Genomic DNA, 19,803 nt, shown 5'->3' with positions numbered 1-19,803 from the left:
ATTATTAAGGAAAATTTATTCGTTATAGGCTCATATACAAAGTATCTTCGGTTATATTTAATAACTAATTATTATAAACGTTAATTTATTGTTAAGAAATATAAATCATAATATTATTTCACAAGGTAGGTGATTTTGTAGATTAATATATTTATTTCGATGGCAAATATTAAACACTTTAACTTACTTCAGTTAATATTTGGAAAACTGATAACGCATGTTTTTTGATGAACAGTTGGTTAGTATCTAACTTTGTCATGTACTTTATAATATTATTAATTTTATGATCATTATTCATGTAAATAATAAATGAATACGAGTCAAGCTAGTCATATAGAAACAATTGTTGAATTCGACACAATGGTTTTATTTGCCATTGGAAATTCGTTTATTTGCGTTTGAATTCAACATGCGTTTGTTAATTTGTTTAAAATATTGTATTGTTGTTTTTTTTTTCTGATATACATTTAGTTTCTTAATAATTAATATAAATTTGAGTGAATAAACATATGTTTTTTTGATTGTTGGAGAAGCGAGTGGTTTTTGTTGTACAATTATTGGCTCACTTTAGCTGCTAACCAATTATTATCGCTATACATCAATAAAATTAAATATTATCGAGCGGTGTTTGTATCTACTGTATGCTGATATTTTTATATAATACATTCATATTATTTTCGGATAAATAATTTTCATGTAGATAATTATAATATTATATAATACACTTGTGCTTGTAAATCGAATATTTAGCCTAAATTGTGATCGTTTAATTTTTTTATGAATTTAATTTTCCAAATATTACTAATGATCGTAGCTATTAAAGCATCGCAAATTATATTTAAAACGTTGCATCGCAAATTATATTTAAAACGTTTAACGTACAAAAACAATTATACGGAATTACAACTATTTTTATGAACCACGATTAAAATATGTTCATTAGCCATATAATTGGCGGTTTAACGGTGAGAGAGCCTTGGAGGGGTGGGGGTGGATACTATTCATGCTATTGATACCTTATACCTATGCGTATTTACCGTGTAAAATTTAATATTATTTCGAGAGGCGCACGTCAGAGATAGAATTTAATATCATCACGAATTGAGGTAATTTTATTTTTTAGTTTGTTTTTTATTTATCATAACAACTTTGAATATTTATGTAACTTGCTGTTAACAACCTAGTCAACAAAACTGTGTACAACCCACCCGGCACCCATTATAAATAAAAGTCATTAAAACGGTTATCGATGAGCGATATAACCACGTACTTACCTATTTATATTTTCTGTGTAAATATGACAATAATACGACATAATATGTCACAAATATATTATCATCTTTTGAGTAATTTAATACCCGATGATTACATCACATAGCTTTGATACCTGCCTTTGTAAGCAGTATTTTTTGTCAATCTTGCATGTTACAGGTATATTGCAGTGATTCATAATGAAAAAAAAAAATTGCAGATCATACAATAAAAACATGATGTCCAGCCTTCAGTTATGTAAAAATTTACAAAATAGAATTTCATATCATATTTCATTGCGTTATTTATTTTGATGAACTGAATGAACGAATCACATTGTTTTATCACTTTTCAAAAGTAAAACGCCCAAAACTGGATACATTGATTTGGTTAGTGTTAATCATACAAACAAATCGAGTTAGATATACTCGCCTAACCACGGTAAGGAAGTGTCAACCATTGGCTGTTTTTTTGGCCATAAGCAATATTTCATATTCATATTATATATTTAATTACCTATCAATTTCTTATTATGCCTTTGCCTCTATTATATGATTATTGTAGTTGTATAAATCTAAAAAGAAGAAAAGTAAAAATCCATATCTTAAGTAAATACAAGATTGAATTAATGTTTGAATTTTTTACCGTCGAGTTAAATCTTAACAACTATGTGGCAGAATCACATTATTTATACCTTAAATACCTATCAAAAATATCGTTAGGGATTGCTGGCCCGAATGTTCCAATATAAATTGTAGAGGCTATATTATATATAGTTAATATGCGTTTTTCAAGGTTGCAGTCATCATATACCGAATAATATCGATTATGATAAAAAAGTAATAACAGGTGAGTTTACACGTTCTGTTTCATTAGCAGGATTGTACCTACAAATTTGATTTTCTGATTAGATGAACCGTAATGATCGTGTCGTATATTGTAGACAGTCATCGGAATAAAATTATTTAATATATATGTAATATAAGTGGGAATATTTTTATTATAAATTGCTAGCATAGGTCGGGCCGAGGAAGCAAAATGTGCTGAGGTGACAATTATATTCTGTATATATAACACCGCCGTACGCGCAGGCAGAGGGGAGTCCGGGGGTCGCTGAGCGTTTAGGCGAGAACGCTGGTACTACGATCGTACGTGTGAAACGACGATTATAGTACGGGCTACCCATCTGGACTTGTCAGTGTTTTATTATTATTTTATGTTTGTTTTGTTTTAATAAAAGTGTTTCCGACCTGTAAGATTATATGTTTTGTTTGAGTAGTCACACAATTCTACCGTACTCCTTGAATCCGATCTGTATAACCGGTTAATTTATGGTCGTTGACGATTTAAGGTTTAAACGGTGAAGGTATAGCCCTACGTTAATTGTATTCTTTCAAATCTGATCTGTAACCGATTAATTTATGGTCGTTGAGGATTGAAAGTCTAAACAGTAAGGTAGCGATATCGTCTTTCTTGAGAGCCAAATTGTAACCGGTTAATTTATGGTCTTTTGGTAACTACTATGTGTCTATGTTACTAGAAAATAAAACGGATATTTGAACATGTGTCAACAGTAAAGAAAGTTATTCAGTGGTAAGTACAGATAACTATGTATAAATAAATTTATATTGCTCAGATAAAACTGAATGAGTAAACCCACTTTTTATATTGCTATAGTGATGATATAGTATTATCTATGCATGGAAAGCTTAACAGTTCTCAAATAATATCATATTCATATATCAGAGTTATAAACTTGTTAAAATATGAAACCTATTTGAAATTAAGTCGTAATTATAATTGTTATTTTTTATTATTTATTTTTCCTTCTCATCTCCAGTATCGTCGAGCGCTTTCAGAGTCCTAATATAATGGGCCATGGAGGTTGTGGTCGTGGGTGCCGGGTGGGTAATGTGGAATAATTTTTATTTATTCGTTAAATATAATAGTACATGATATGTCATATAGGTATATTCATATATTAGTATATTACACGTAAGTTGGTATATAAAGCGAAGCGTTTTAATTCAGGTTGGTTATTATTTATATTTTTATGTTAAGATTTTTTAACTTGTAGATTGTTGATCATTACTCATGTAAGGACACTTCGGTGTTAAGTCGGAACTCTGACAACGTTCACAGACAGGTTTAAAATTTGGGCATTGTTTTGTGTAGAGTTTTTCCGGTTTATAGCGTATCGATGAAAGTTTAATAAACTCATCTGCGAATCTTGCACATTTTTCGTGAGTTAAATTTTTAGAACTCCTTGTTGTCCAATTGAAGAAGTTATTATTTTTGAATGCATTTACTGAACATTTTGAAAATTGATCTGGACCAATAACTTTTATTAAATCAAAACTTTTTACACAGTTTTTTAAAGCCAGTGTTAGCACTATAATAAAATATTACAATGTTGTATAATAAAGTAAAAATATGTTTTCTGAAATCACCTTCATTACTTACTGTTTGTATAGTAATATTTTAAAATATATTGATGAATGATAAATTTTCTTTTTTAAAACACGAAAACAATTTTAGTTATTTATAATTTTAACAATACGTATTAGTCTTTATTATTTTAAGCCAATTACATTTTACAACATTAATCATATTTAATTTCATTATTAAATGTATAAGCAATGAGCATTACTAGTGACAGCAATCTTATATTTAAAGTGTATCGACTGATAAATCACATACTTTTCCCCTGAATAGCTTGAGTATATCTGGTGGGTATAGGCTGATAGGTATTGAAAATCATTTTGTGTGAAGTTTGATACACATAGTAAGTGGACAATTGCTACCATTGGGCATAGCGATCTTGTATCTCAAAGTAAAAACACACACACACACACACACACAATTAAAAGCGCATACAATCGTTGTCCGTGTTCGCACTGAACAAGAACAATATGAAAAGAATTATTCTTATTTTACGTTTATTACAGAGTTGAAATATGGATAGAGTTTAATATGGATAAAAACCATATGTATGAACTATAGGTACCTATTATATATCAGTGGGGTGGCTCCCGCATAAGTGCGACCGTACCCCCTACGAAGAAGAGTTTTTTTCTGTTCATGTTTTTGTTTCCCATTGCTGTACATGTACATTAGATGATAAAGACTTTCAGTTTGTAAAAAAAAATAGTTTAATTAAAATGATAGCTAATAAATTTAAGTATCTATACTTTAATCTGTAATTCTTAAAATTTGTGAAGAAAAATAATACTATATTTATATATTCACCTTTTCAAGCGCTATAGTATATCTAACGACGCGTGGTACAAGCGTACAGTTTGTGTCAATATAATCAATATAATACCTATTATAATACGATTCTATATTTCTATACAAATATTACATTATACATTATAACTATAATATTTAAATCACATTACTATCTGGCCTTAGCACTTAACACTGGTATAACACTATAAAAAAAATCGTACTGTAATGATTGTTACCCTGCAATGATTATCCCAACGTTCTCGATGCCAAGGGATATCATTAAATAAATGTAAAAAAAATATTTAAACCGCGGATACTGCATGGATTGTAGGAATTGATACTTGTTTTACGCGTATTCATGTGTAATGCGACTAACGGTCACTTTGGGCATTTGAGACTTGAATGATTAACGGAGGATAGTATTACTACGAATCCTAGCTTTGTAAATTACAATAGAGTACTTAAATAGACAATATCAGTATATTATATGGATAATAAGTTAATTTAATATAAGTATAATATTTGAGAACATATTTTTATTTATGGGATTTTACATCGTATTCAATTCTAAGAATCGTTATACCAGGTTTTCAATATTATTATATGAATCTTCCTCTAAATAAAATAAAAATCATACATTGATGCAATGTAGGTGGTAGGCAAAACAAGCCTTTTAATTTACTAACCTGGAAATCTGGCATTCTAGCATTATGAACTAACAGACTGATTGTCGTTGGAATGCAACAGCAAAGTTGGTGCAAGTATATTAATGAGAAACCGCAGTGTATACTACAGTAATTACATTTTGCAACAAAAAAAAAAGAAGAAATTTCTGCAAACTAACTTTAATCAACAAATCAATGATGGTTTTCAGTTTTTTGAGTTGGAACACATTACCGCAAAAGTACAAATATCAAACGCTTATAATACGAAATGTTGACAACCATCTTTGATATTTTCTTAATATATTAAGTCTATATTATATTTTTAGGTGTTAGGGATTGAAAATAAAATATGTTATAAACTAATAACTATAAATTAATTTGATATTATTAATGTATTTATTATAAAGCATTTGAACTTCAAAGTTTGAACTCGGTAAAAAATGTATCAACGAAGTATTTTTTATGTGTATATATATATATATTTTTTTTTGGGAATGCAAAATTAAAAACTGCTAGCAGTTAAAATAAAGTTCAACAAAATTGAATAGTGCTTCAACAATGTCCTACAATAATTCGAACAAGTTTGTTGGATATATATTTAGTATGTGCGATGCCTGTCCTACTAACTAGTAACCTTATGATGTGAGACTAATCTCTGACTTTCTGACTATATAAAAAATTATACTCAAACGAAAAAGAACAATTTAAAATAGTAGTGAATTTTCAAGCACATGAATTGTAAAGGACTAAGCATTTTATTATCTTTGTAAAACATACAATATTTCAGTTTGTGTACCTATTGGCGTATTTTCAATAATTTGTTGGTGTGGGGGGGGGGGGGGATTAAATGCCTAATTAACAGAAAACTTGTAATGAAATATTGATTTATCATTGAGTAATTATTTTTTTCTCTCTGGGGGAGAGGTTGAACCTGGTATAATACCACCGTAAATACGCTATTGTGTGTGTACTATATCGTAGTATAACATATGACGTGTTCCGGGACATACATTTATTTATTTTTAATATAGGTAGGTTTTATTACGATAACAACTCAAGGATGGCACATAAAAAACAGCGTATATAAATATGCTGTAATTCATAAGGACATTCGGTAAACAATTGTTCGATTCCACAAACTATTCGTGTACAGTTCATATGAATATTTACTTGGGACTTGTGTCATAATTCAAGTCCGGAATTCGATGAACTAAAAATGTACAAAAAAACTTTAAAATTATACAAATACCTATGTCTAAAAATACAAAAAAAAAAAAAAAATGACATTAAAAATGTTTATTTTATCGTAAAAATTATTTAATTAAAATAGGAAACATTGTAATACAATATAAATGAAAAACAGGACTGTCAGTCGAAAAATATTATATTCAATGATAAATCATTGCACGGGTGCGATAAAAGATACTGAACAGGCCCTAACTGTCTTATTTTTAAGGATATTTCAACTAGGTATATTGCTACCTATTAGAAATTTTATTTTTGTTTTAGTGTTATGGTAGCTTTAATATACATAAAAAAAAAAAAAACAATTTTATAATATTATAACTTAGTAACGTACAGCGGTGTGAATAAATACCAGTTTTTGCCTTCTTGGTATAAATAGTTTCAAATTAATATAAATATTTGAAAATATCATTGTGTGCAGTGATTAATAATATTATGTGCTAGCTGTAGTGGTATAATAATTTTAAGTCCCAATACATAAAATAATTTAGATTGAACGAAGATGAGTTATTTTTGTGCACATGCGTATTGTGTAGGTACTGTAACTACACGTTTAAGAGTAGAAAATATTACACTACTTATTTATTTCTATGGTTTATATACCTTCCTTTTATATTCTTATTTTTAAGTAAGTAATGATCATTTTACATGGTTGAACATGAGACATGACAATGATTACAGTTCCATACAACTTATTTCTCAGTAAAAATATTAATATAAAAGCCTAGCTCTGTTATGCTTTTTAATAGATTAATTCACTCTCATTTTAATAATAACATTGTTTAATTGATTATTTTTATTTTTTAACGTAAAATGTGTTATGTACGTTTGTAAGACTGAAGCAACACGTCTTGCGGGTGCTACATCCTCTTAATGGCAAATTTTAAATGTCTTAAGTTAAGTTGATCGAAAATATTTAAGAAGTTTAAAATTAATAGTTATTCAAATTGTTTTTTGACTCAGTTAAAAGTTATAATACGGAAACTTACAATTGACTTGTTAATCATAAATAATGATTGTGTTATATTTATAATTTAATTATTTATAAATTAATGTAACTTGGATTTGATTAAGAGTAATTTATTTTTATTATTTATTAAGTTTATATATAAAAAAAAATATATATATATATATAAGTTAAGTTGAAAATCAAGCAAAAGAAAATCAAATCTAAAAAGTTGAGTTCTAAGTTTAAAATCAACTTAACTTTTTACATAATTTAAACATTTTAACTAATATTTATTCCCAAGCTTGTCTATCTATACAGCCTAAGGATTATAACTTATTATCGCTATCTAGTGATAAACAATCGCAATGCTTTATTGTGAATGACACAGCCACAGCATGTATCTACTACGCTGCTATCTTGTTATTCGTGGTAACATTTTCAAACCAATAATCAATATAATTTGATTATATTCTATATTTTGTTGTGTAGTTTTTTCAGTCTTGACATTTAAGTACGCTTGAAATAATTTCAATGCCGCTTTCTTTTGAAATATAATATTTAGGTATTATCATAACTCTACTACCTATGTATAATGTATATAGTATAGATCTCGAATACTTTGCCAACCCTATTCGTTCTTTTTTGTTTCCTTAAAATAAATTTTCAAATGATAATATTACTGAAAAACACAGAATATTTTATACACATTTCAATGTTTAACGATTATTGAATATAATTATGTATTCCGTAAAGCGCAATATAGTTTAAAAAGTTTTTTCTTCAAAATGATTTGCATATGAAACGTGTCGGGCATGTGAAAAACTTGCATGGGCGAATGACTACATAAAGTCTAGCGCAAAAGCTAGAAGTTATTATTTTATTATTTACAATAATATATAGTTTGAATGCTTATATAAGTCATACATTTTCAATAGGTACATTATAACACAAAACCATTGTCCATTTGACAAGAAAATATATTTATTTATTTTTATTAAAATCAATATCCAATAAATTATAGATGTGAACGAGGACATTCAAGGTAGTTTGATCGTTAATATTTTTTTTTTATTATGATGACCTCGGTACGCATCTCTCTGTACACGGACGAAAAGGGAAAATAACGGATCAAAGGATCTAAGATATAAGATCCCTATAAGTAATATTATTCACGACATTAATATAATATCTGCAAATGTCACGCGTATATACAGTGCGCAAAGTCTTCGTATTGACCGACAGTTGGAGACTTAATATGATATATACATATATATTACAGTATTGTATCGATATAGGCATGTTATAATATATTATATAATATATTTATAAAAAAAATGTTGAGGTGAATTTTTTTTTCGCGCATGATTGTAATACACGTCCGGACGATTTTCCGCGCGCGATTCGTGTAAACTAACTGCCCACGTCCAAGCTTTTTGAGCTTAACAAGTGTGTGTTTTTTCCGGTAAAGTCGGTTGTGCGCTTGTGCACATGGCGGCGGGTGGTGTCGGGCGGCGGCGTCGTCCGCGGGTGGCGCGATATACAGCGGGAAACGTGTATCATTCATTTTATCGAGCGCGCCCTCGCCCCCTCCCCCACCCCGCCACGGTACCGCCCGACCGGATCTCCCACCCCGCCCGACCGCCAACCCCGTCCGCCCGACATCCTTCGCGGCGCGGCGCTCGGGAAGTCGGGACACGACAGTCGTCCGGCGGTTCTTGGGCAAGTTGTGCCGCGCGCGTCCGTCCGGGTCCGTACGCCATGCCTGCCACGGGATTCGTGAGTCAAGACCCTGTGGCCGAGAAAACCGAACACGGCGATGTATTATTCGCAAGTGAGTAGCTCGGCGATCGATTACCATGTCGTTATATTAGACTGCGCGTTATGATAATAATATTATCATATTATTATTCGCGGCTGGTAATCGACGACGTCGAAATCCTTGAAAAACGCCGCGTAAATATTATAATAATAACTAATACGAAAAAAGTATAGGCAATGCGACTCGCCGGGAGAAATTAAACGTCCTGTCCAATACGTGACTTTTGACAACGTTAATTGAATATATTACAAATTGCATTTGCTATATCAATACAATATATATATACCTATATATCTGATCGATGGTTATTATTTATTATTATATACTATGTTTACCCCGGATTTAGTATCATTTAACGACAGGTGTTCAAGTGTGAAACATAATCTATAGATATATCGATCATATCGATGATTAAATAGGTTGATTTCATTCAAGTTTCGACTTTCTCGTTTTTCACTATGTATCACAAAAATAAATTTCTAAAATGAACATACACCGCTCCGTTGTACAACAAACAACAACTCTTTTAAGTTTAACAACCAACTAAATAATATGTTTGATGTTTCTATTGTATGAACGAATTAAAATCCAATTTGTAATGTATGAAATACACGGAACAACTTGTTGAAATTCGGAAAAAAAGTGGGACTTATTCTCAGTTTATCGATTTAAAAGGTTTAATACGGTTTATGTGAATTATGTGGAAATATGCGTCAATCTACCATACTATATGACATAATAATTATGTATAGAATATATGTAAAACAAATAAATGAACTACTACATAGTATTTTAAAATTAATCTAATTTTAATAGTTCCATAAGTTTAGGTTATATACATTCAAACCATACTAATGGCTAAATATAAGTTACAAAACTGGTACCTAGAGTTGAATTTATTCATTTGTTAACATTTAAACTTGTTATAAAAGTTTAAATGTTAACAAAAAATGATAAAAAATAAAAATAAAAATCTGAATCTCCTGGATTATACAAAATCATTAATTCGATGAAAATACACATTTTCAAAGTGCATATTATATAATTTTTTTTGCATTGTGTTTATTACACAAGTATAATCCATATTATTTCATTTTTTTTGAAATAATTATATGTTGTTGTAATATTTTGTTAGTTCTATAATTACAGTAGGTATGTAATATATTACAAATGCATTGATATTTTAATCACCGTATCTTTTTCATCACCCCAGATTTCACCCAGAATTCAGATTCCTTAATTTTCTTTTTATACTTACAGTATGAACTTATTTTAAAATGTCAATGTTAGGGAAAATTATTTTTGAAATTTCTCAAGATTATTCTTACATTTTTTGGGATGAGTAGCCAGTAGAAATTGAATGTTAATTGTTATTTTATAGATTTTTATATTATATTATGTTTCATTTAAAAGTTAACTAAATTTATAAAAAATTTAAATAGGTTTCAATAATTTAAAAAAGTTCATTATTTATTTATTTACCTTGTATATTTTCAACCAACATTATCGATTTATGGTGTCTATTACCTATATTATTTTAGATTCTGAACAGAGTGCAGTGAGTGGTGATTTTACAATATGTTTTTTCTACTATTAACTTTTAGATGAGTAACATTGCTTTGATTTTCTATCAATATTTTCTGATAGAAAATTGAATCCGATTGGTAATTTTTTGTAGGGGGGAGAGAAGATTGGGTTAAAATTCATAATTCACAGTATTTTTAAGAATAACAGTAAAATAAAATTCAAATTAAGGATAAACGGAGATTTTTTAGCAAAACCATTATTTAAACATAACTATATCACTCAAAAACGAATTATCCTAGGATCTAAGTCTTAGATACTTGAAATTTTTTCCAAGGGCTTATAAATTACTATTTTATACACAAATACACATGATAATTGATAAATTTTTGAGTAATTTGAAATTTGAAATTTTTTTTACTAACTTCGATAAGCAAATTAAAAAAGGTAAAAAAGTTATTAGGTATATATAAAGTTCCTTATAAGTTATTTTATATTTATTTCAAAATATCAAGATAACATTTATTTTTTAGGCATTGTAATTTAAACATATTATTCGTGAAATCTTTGTTTTAAATTTTTAACGAATATTATTATATTTTTTAGTTTTATACACACAATTGCATTTTCAAATGCAATTTTTTTTTCCAAAATTTCAACCTCATAATATTACTAATGGTAAAATAAAATAAATCCCTTTAATAGCAATATCAATACCTATATAATAAAAATCAAATATACGTATTAATATATATTGGCTGACAAATCGTCTTTGCTCAGAATCGTTTTTCGGATTTACGAGTTAGCAATAAATTATCATTAAATTCAAATTTAACCCATATTATATTACAGTTATTATTTATGAAATTACGAGTTATACTCGACACATACTTACTGCGCAGCATCTCGGTCTCCAACTTTCTTCCTTTTTTATTTTTATTTTCCAATTCGTTTAATAAATTTATTGCTAAAAGAAAAAATATTGTACGATGTAATTATTAGAGTTTGTTTTACGTAAAATAGGTAAAACATACCTAAATATTTATTTTAAAAATAACTTAATAATTATCAGAAGAAGCAATATTCTTTTAAAAATTGTGATTTTGTATTTTACGATTACAGATCTAGGGTAATATTATACGGTAAATATTTAACCATAACAATATATTTTGTGGGTAGTGCAGACGATTTTGATGATCAACCTTCCCATCTCTCCCACACTAAGGCATCCCTTCTCATTAATAAAACAAACCTAACAACGCCACGCACACCAATTAACCAATCACTAGAGGGTGTGATTGAGTCGTAATTTCTACAAATCAAAAATAATTATACTATATTTGATATTCTGTGGTGCTTAAATAGTAATTACCTTGTGAGTTGTAATAAACAAATAACAACCGAAATATAATATTTTAATTAAAATCCACTAAATTAAATTTACATCCTGCAGTAAAATAAACGGTATCAGCAAAGCTTAATTCTATACAATATACCTATATAATCTGTTAGTTTAGAAATAATAATTATTGTTAGTTTTATAGTCTGCAGGGTTTCATTCGACATTTAAATTGTAAATAGGCTCAAAAGACACGTCAGGTATGAATTTATTTTATACAAATTCTCAAACCTTTTAGAAGATTGGACTTACCTAGGATAAAATTAAAAAGTTATTTTATTATTGATTATCTCCTACAACAAACATTCTTTCAAATAAATTAGGTTAAGTAAATTTAATATTTATGGTGTTTTATTAAGTTGAATTATTTTTAAAATAATAATTGCTGATATAGTTCTTTATGTTTTTATTCGATTTATGTTTTGTTTTAATTTTCTAATTTAATTTATTAATATGCGAGTAATTAACTGTAAAATTACACGAAATAGTGACAATTTTATACTAAACAATATTAAACTCATTAAGAATGTTTCTAAGTGTACCTTCTATCTTTACGGAGGGTAGACACAAAAAATATACAGATTTTTCAACAAACTTCTCATAAAATTAAAACAAGATGAAGCTGTAAATTTTGTTTGACGAAATTTAATCAACCTAATCTAACCTAACCTAATCAAACATCACATTGCCACAATGTAGGCGGGTCTTAAAATTAAGAAGTAATTACTTATTACCCATATGACGAATTTTACAAACATTTTTCGACAATTTTATAATTTTCATTTATCAGTATTTAAATTTCAAATATCATGATTATTTTTGTTATTGATTTGATTTCTCTGAAAGAAGTATTAAACACGAAAAATTGTTTATAACGTTTTATTTATTGACTATCATAAAAATTATACTTTGAACTGTATTTATATTTTAAATCTTCACTGTCTATTATTATTAGACTCTGGTATGGGTAATTTGTAAATTGGTAAAATATTGGTACAAATCATTAAATATATATTATATAAATATTATTTGTAAGATTATAGTACTTATCTACTACCACTTATATTTTATAACAATACATTTTGCATTTTTATTTGGCGGTTCTATAATTTAACGTTGATTAGAATGTATAAACAAAACATATTTTATAAATCACATTATAAATTTATATTTAATAAAATACCATACGTTGTAGGTACTATATTAAACTATATCGTGAAAAAGAACAAAATAGTAGATGTTTATAAAATGTGTTAGGATTTAGAAATCTCGAAAGTATATTTTAAAAGTAAATTATGAAAGTATAAATTCATTCAAAATTAATGTATACCTAGTAATTTTCAAAAAAGTTTTTATTATGAAAAAAAATATTTTATTTCAGATTATGGAACAACTGAAATGTTGTATACAGGTGGATGTGCAGTTATGGTATTGGGAATTTTGATTGCCGCATGTCATATTTGCGCTAAGAAAAAACTGTTATGGTTCAAAAACAAAAGTAAACTCCCTACTGCAGCATCTGAGCCACATTTGGCGTTTTATCATCGAAAACCGACTACAGCAGTGAAGGCCGTCAAAAACCCAACTGGATCACATTATTTGAAGAAAAGTCCAAGTCCTACAGGCAGCAAAACACCTGTTGTAATAATATTCATATAAGGTATTTTGTATAGTACATAGATTTACTCAAATATTTGATTTTTAAGGGTGATGGCAGCATAAGCCCCACCGGATCAGAGAAAACGTCTAGACATTCACCAACTATAAGTCCAACCTGTGAACAAAAAACTGTGCAGCCACCAACACACACGTTGTCGTAAGATAAATATGTATTATTTACATTTTTAATGTTGTGTCAAAGGACTGAAAATTACCTCATTTAATATACTAATGCATATAATTAACATTTGGTGAATCTGTAAATTTATAGAAAATATTATATACATTTCTAAAAGAATTCAATAGGTATTATATATTTGAGTCGATCCGAAATTAATTGAAAAATATTTCTTAAAATTGAAAATGAGCACAACAATGGAATCATAAGGGTATTATAGATGAATTATAGCGATACTCATGATATTTTGTATATTGAATTATATTATGGTCGTTTTTGTAGAGAGAGACACACAAAAGATGGAAAATATTAATGACTTCAAGGATAGTTTATTATTAGTTTATAAGCTTTTATATTGGCGGGGAAAAATATGTCATCAACATAATTGGGTATTATCTTACAAGTTATAACTTATAACTTATAAGTAAAGTAAAATTACACGGTCTTGGAGTTTAGAAGAAAACATTTTATTTTTAAATTCTAATGATTTGAATCAATATAGTACTATGGTTACTTACTTAAAAATAAAAACTAGTTAATCATATCTATAAATATTTGAAGTATAACAGTTGTTAAGTATTACAAACTTTTTGGTAAAGCATAAAAAAATAAAATATTGTATTTTGTATACAGTTTTATTTTTTGCGATTAAATATTTTTTAGTTTAATTTTTTTTTATTTAATTTTTTTTTTTTTTTTTTTGAATTTAGAACATTTAACAATCTGTACTCGTGGTACAATAAGCTTAATAGATATTTGAATTACAATAGTAATAGAATTAATACAAACACAAACGCAACAGCATTCAATTTATATGTAACGCTATTCTTATTTTACATGAAAATCTTGAATTGAAGAGACTGTCCAGCAACAGCACTTCGGCGAGAATTTTTTTTTTTTTTTTTATAATTAACGTATAGTTCTATGTATTATGCTAACCAGTCTCTGGGCCACTTACGCTGGAGTCTCCTTACCGTATTACCCGGAAGGGAGTGTGATGAAAGATCTTTAATGAGGGGATTGGTGTGGTTTTGTAGCCTGTTGTGGAATTTAAGGTAGTGATTTTTTGCGACTTCTTTGACATACGGTATGTTCAGGTCTGAGTGTAGAGTTTCATTCGAGACGTAAATTTAATTTTTTAAATCTTTAATAGTTCTCATCGAAATGTAAATGAATTTTTGACAGATTTTTTTACTGATTTACATATATATAATTATACATATAGTTATAACTTATAAATATTTTGTATAAAATTATGCTGACAGGATCGATCAAAGGGCACATACATTTTTGAACTAGCTAGGAAAGGGTGGAAATAAATTTAGAGAGACATTTTTTCCATTTAATTTTTGTTTTGACAATCGATTATTGTAATATAGCATCTAAAAAGATAGTATAAGTTAAAACACTTTTTGCACAATGTGATTGTGATCTGTAAGACCTGTAACTCTGTAGCCTTTAAGTTCTGTAGGTATATGCTACTTATTTTATTTTAATTGTTTATATATTTTAAAATAATATAATTATAAATATTTACTCATAGAGTTGTTCATGAGAATGAAACAGATAATAAGTTATCGTCAAAAAATAATCAGCCACAACATGAAACCGGCCCAAATGATACACCTGGTAAAATGGGAATACTTTTTTTCAAACTTCGGTAAGTTTATAAACATGTATTAATTATTTTATATGAATTTTACCGCATAATCCATCACTTATTAATAACCTATTTAACTTTTATATCGATTTATTTTGTTATTAATTGAAGTAGTACATAATGTATATTAGAGCAGATTTAATTAAGTTTACATTGATTCATTAGGTGTACAAAAAGAGTAAAAATTGGGTTAGGTAGTGTGTAATTTCAAAAAATATTTTTATTTTTATTTTGAAAAGCTAACAGACATTTAATAAAATCGATTATATATTATTAAACTGCCAAAAAAAAAAATATTAATTAAAAATGAAGTAACTATCTTTTATCCTGTTTTATTAATTAATTTTATTGTAATATACAAAGTTTTACTGACTGCTCTGTCATATAAACTTATTTGTAAGCAATAAATTTGGGACATTTGTTAAAAGAACCATTTACAGTTTTATCTCAACAAAATTTTTTTTATCTAACGATTACTGTGGGAAAAGTAATTAGCTATCTATTTTTTGTAACAAGATAAAAGCAAATTTTTGTTTATTGTAGTTAAGGCTTTATAAATTATAATTATAAAATAATATAACACCTATATTTTTTAATAAAATAAAATAAAAAAATAAAACTAAATCTAGAATAATTTACATTTTATATTACAATTAGTTCTAAATAATTCATATAGGAAGGATATTTATAGAAAATGTCGTATATAAATTGCAACATTTACATTATAAATGAATAAAAATAAAGTAGTTATCTAGGTATTCATTTTCACTTACTTTTTTATGTGATAAAAACAGTGAAAAACTTATGAAACTAAAAATATTTAAACTTGGCTTAATTAAGTTGTATGGTAAAATATGGAAGTAGTTATTGAAGGTATAAAATTTATATTAAATAATTTTTTGGTGAAAATTAGAAATTAGGATTACATTTTTAATGAAATTTTTAAGAACAAAAATATAGCTTTAAAGACAATTTCATGTAACATGTTTTAGGTATAAGAAAGACAAAAAAGTTCTTCTGGTTAACATAAACAAATGCATGGATTTAACGCCTAAAGATAAAAATTCCGGTACTAGCGATCCATACGTAAAATTGCAGTTATTGCCTGATAAGGAACATAAAGTTAAAACGCGAGTACTGAGGAAAACAAGGAATCCGGTGTACGACGAAGACTTTACATTCTTCGGAATCCAAACTAATAAACTTCAAGTAATAAGATAACATTATTGTAATATTGTTTGTTTAAAAATTATATAAAAAGATAATATTATTTTAGTCTATGACATTACATTTTGCCATACTGAGTTTTGATCGTTACTCCAGAGACAGTCTAATTGGTGAAGTTTTCTTTACACTGAATGAAAAGGATGTGTTGGAATCGATTGAAAAAGAACAAATTTCTATTCAAAAGGATATCATACTTCGCAGTGTCAAAGTATGTTCATATGACAAAAATAAAAGATTATTATTTATTATTGTTTTACAATTTTTACGCCATGTCATTAAAATGAATACTATCGTTTTTAATTAGTTTTTACCAATATATGAAATTGATAAATAAGTTGTTCATAAATCAACGTACATTTTTATTTAAAAGTTGATTCAATGTTGTTTTATACATTGCTTTTTAGCAGTCACAAATCGCCAATCGAGGAGAGCTATTGGTGTCTTTATGTTGGCAACCAGCAACCAGAAGAGTTACAGTTGTTGTGCTGAAGGCTAGAAATTTACCTAAGATGGACCTGACTGGATTGGCTGGTGCGTTTTTAAACTTAAATAAATTGTAAAATGTTTTAGTAAGGTAGTCATAGTAAGTTATATTTCATGTAATATATTAATAATGGTAACGTGATTTAAGTCAAAAAACATTTTGTTTGTTATACTATATCAAATCTTAATTTCATCATAGTTTAACATCAAATTTTATCTCAAAATATTGCATTAGTTTAAATTTATTGTTTTAAACAGCTTTCATTAAAAAAATTATTTTGGACTTCAAAAATTGTATTTAAGAAGTGCAACCATTATTTAAAATGTGTATTATAATTTAATATTTGATGTAATATCTTATTTTTAGATCCATTTGTGAAGATAAATTTCTTAGTTGACGGAACACGCATATCAAAGAAACGGACTCACATGAAGAAACGTACATTGAACCCTGTTTATAACGAATCATTTGTGTTTGATTTGCCTTCGACCGTTGTTGATTTACATAATGTGTGTATTGAGTTTTGTGTTTTCGATCATGACAGAGTCACTAAAAATGAAGTGAGTTATTTAAAAAAATATAGTTTTTCCCAATAGGGTAAATAATATATAAATAAATATATATATATATATTTCACTTTTAATTCTGTTTTTAATAAATAATTATTAAATTTATTTTGGGTTTAAAATGCAGTGTTAAAATGGTTATCTTTGTATATAATTACAATAATTAATGTTAACGTTCTTAGATTATTGGACGAGTTTTAATGGGACACCCGGATAATCCATCTGTTACCGCCGAGCGTCACTGGAAAGAAGTAATGAATGCTCCACGAAGGCAAATTGCTGATTGGCATAAATTGGTTGTCTAAACCAACAGCGAACCAAGAAAAAAGATATTACAACAAGAATAAATACTGTTATCTATACTCTTCCTATAATTTTTGGTTTTGATTTCCATTTTGTACCAAAGTTTACCTCTATGTATATGGAAACAATCTATCATAGTAATTTCCAAAATATACTCTGTACATTGTCCAAACGTATAATTGACAATATGGCCTATTATATATATTTATATGCCCATTTTAGACCTTATGTTAAATTAAACATTCATAGGAAATGTTATAGGTAAACATGAATCGACACAAAATGTGAAGTGTAGGTACTATTAAGTTTTATTTTATTATTGCCGACCTTTGAACCAAAATTATTGACAAATACAAACAGGGTGTGTTTAAATGAAAAAAAAAAACGAACAAATAAGATAATATGAAATTAAAAATAGAACAAAATCAAATTGTTGAAGATAGTAAGGTAAATGTGGTGCAGTCGACATTTGTCTAACTTATTACCATTATTTTTTTTATCTCTCGGCCAATTTAACATCGCATGTTTTAAAATCCATCTTGTTTAATTTAATATAAAACAGCTTGTGCATGAGTTTATAACATTTAGTGTTATTGTTAAGAATATAGATATGATGTAATGTAGGTAAGCTAAGTTGTCATGCAAACAATATAATATTCACAATGTGCTATTACACAATATAAAAAAAAACATTTAATACAAATAATATACCTAGATGTATAAATTATTTATCGACCGTCTTTTTTCGTTTATAAAATGTTTAGAAGAATGATTAATTATTGCGCGTGCGCATACACAAACACGCACTCACACACACGACACACACCACAAAATAAATATAAATGTATAAGTATATATAGTTACTATACTACTAAACACTATGCATAACAAAAAAGAAAATATATGGAAGTATCAATTATTATTATAATAATAACATAACTATATAATATATATATATATATATTATATTTATGATATAGCTGTTTATTTGATAATATTATTATTATACATTTTTTGTAGTCATATCTAATATTTAAAATATCATTTTTATTATTATTTTTATTTATAGCAAATATATTACAACTTATAGCTTAGAATAATTATAATTAATAATATGTTAAAGGAAATAGTATACATAATTACGTTTTTTGTTTATATTTATGATATAGCTGTTTATTTGGTATATATTATTATTAGTTGGATAAGTATAAAAAAATAATTATTTAAAAATAGTTTTTTAAACAATAAAGTATTACCTACATTAATTAGTTTGTGTTTCTTCTCGTTCAAATTTAATATACATCTACTTCGATATATTATTTTTATCACAATATCATATCGAACATAATGTTATGAGATACAAATTCAAAGACAAATACAATTTCAAATTCATTTAATTTTTCTTGTTGATTATTTTTTGTGTTGTTGTTGTCTTACATAACACTTATTATTATTAAAAGTTCTTAAGTATTATTAGTATAATAAATATAGTATAATAATAATCAAAGTATTTATTTCTATTTAAAGTAAATTAAAAATTCTAGGATTGTGTATGAAGTACCTAATCGTCAAGGCTAGGTTCATCCAATAAAATAAAATATTTTCTCGTTAATTAATGAAATTGTAATCGACAGATAACTAAT

At 27.1% G+C, this 19,803-nt stretch overlaps 1 protein-coding gene across 2 annotated transcripts; it reads left to right on the top strand.

Annotated features, from left to right (window-relative positions):
* Positions 1 to 9,023: 9,023 nt before the first annotated feature.
* On the top strand, positions 9,024 to 19,425 carry Syt4 (Synaptotagmin 4). Of its 2 annotated transcripts, none has more exons than XM_015517568.2 (9): positions 9,024 to 9,172; positions 13,465 to 13,721; positions 13,790 to 13,899; positions 15,464 to 15,580; positions 16,573 to 16,789; positions 16,857 to 17,015; positions 17,212 to 17,338; positions 17,658 to 17,851; positions 18,040 to 19,425. In XM_015517568.2, the coding sequence occupies exons 1-9, from the start codon at positions 9,100 to 9,102 to the stop codon at positions 18,160 to 18,162; spliced, it is 1,377 nt and encodes a 458-aa protein (XP_015373054.1). In that variant the 5' UTR covers positions 9,024 to 9,099; the 3' UTR covers positions 18,163 to 19,425. The 2 variants fall into 2 exon arrangements, with proteins under 2 accessions (XP_015373054.1, XP_015373046.1); XM_015517560.2 differs by having other exon boundaries at positions 13,465 to 13,724.
* The last annotated feature ends 378 nt before the right edge of the window (positions 19,426 to 19,803 follow it).

The sequence above is a fragment of the Diuraphis noxia genome, unplaced genomic scaffold (assembly GCF_037042655.1).
Source record: "Diuraphis noxia isolate RWA-SAM2 unplaced genomic scaffold, SU_Dnox_SAM2 contig0004, whole genome shotgun sequence".
Lineage (NCBI taxonomy): Eukaryota > Metazoa > Arthropoda > Insecta > Hemiptera > Aphididae > Diuraphis > Diuraphis noxia.
Note: the sequence above shows the minus strand (reverse complement) of the source record. Positions and strands in the feature narration are given on the sequence as shown.

Coding starts and splice junctions, on each gene's coding strand:
- Syt4 (XM_015517560.2), top strand. CDS start 9,100: ATGCCTGCCACGGGATTCGTGAGTCAAGACCCTGTGGCCGAGAAAACC. Junction 9,173..13,464: donor CGGCGATGTATTATTCGCAA/GTGAGTAGCTCG, acceptor ATTTTATTTCAG/ATTATGGAACAACTGAAATG. Junction 17,016..17,211: donor TCATACTTCGCAGTGTCAAA/GTATGTTCATAT, acceptor ATTGCTTTTTAG/CAGTCACAAATCGCCAATCG.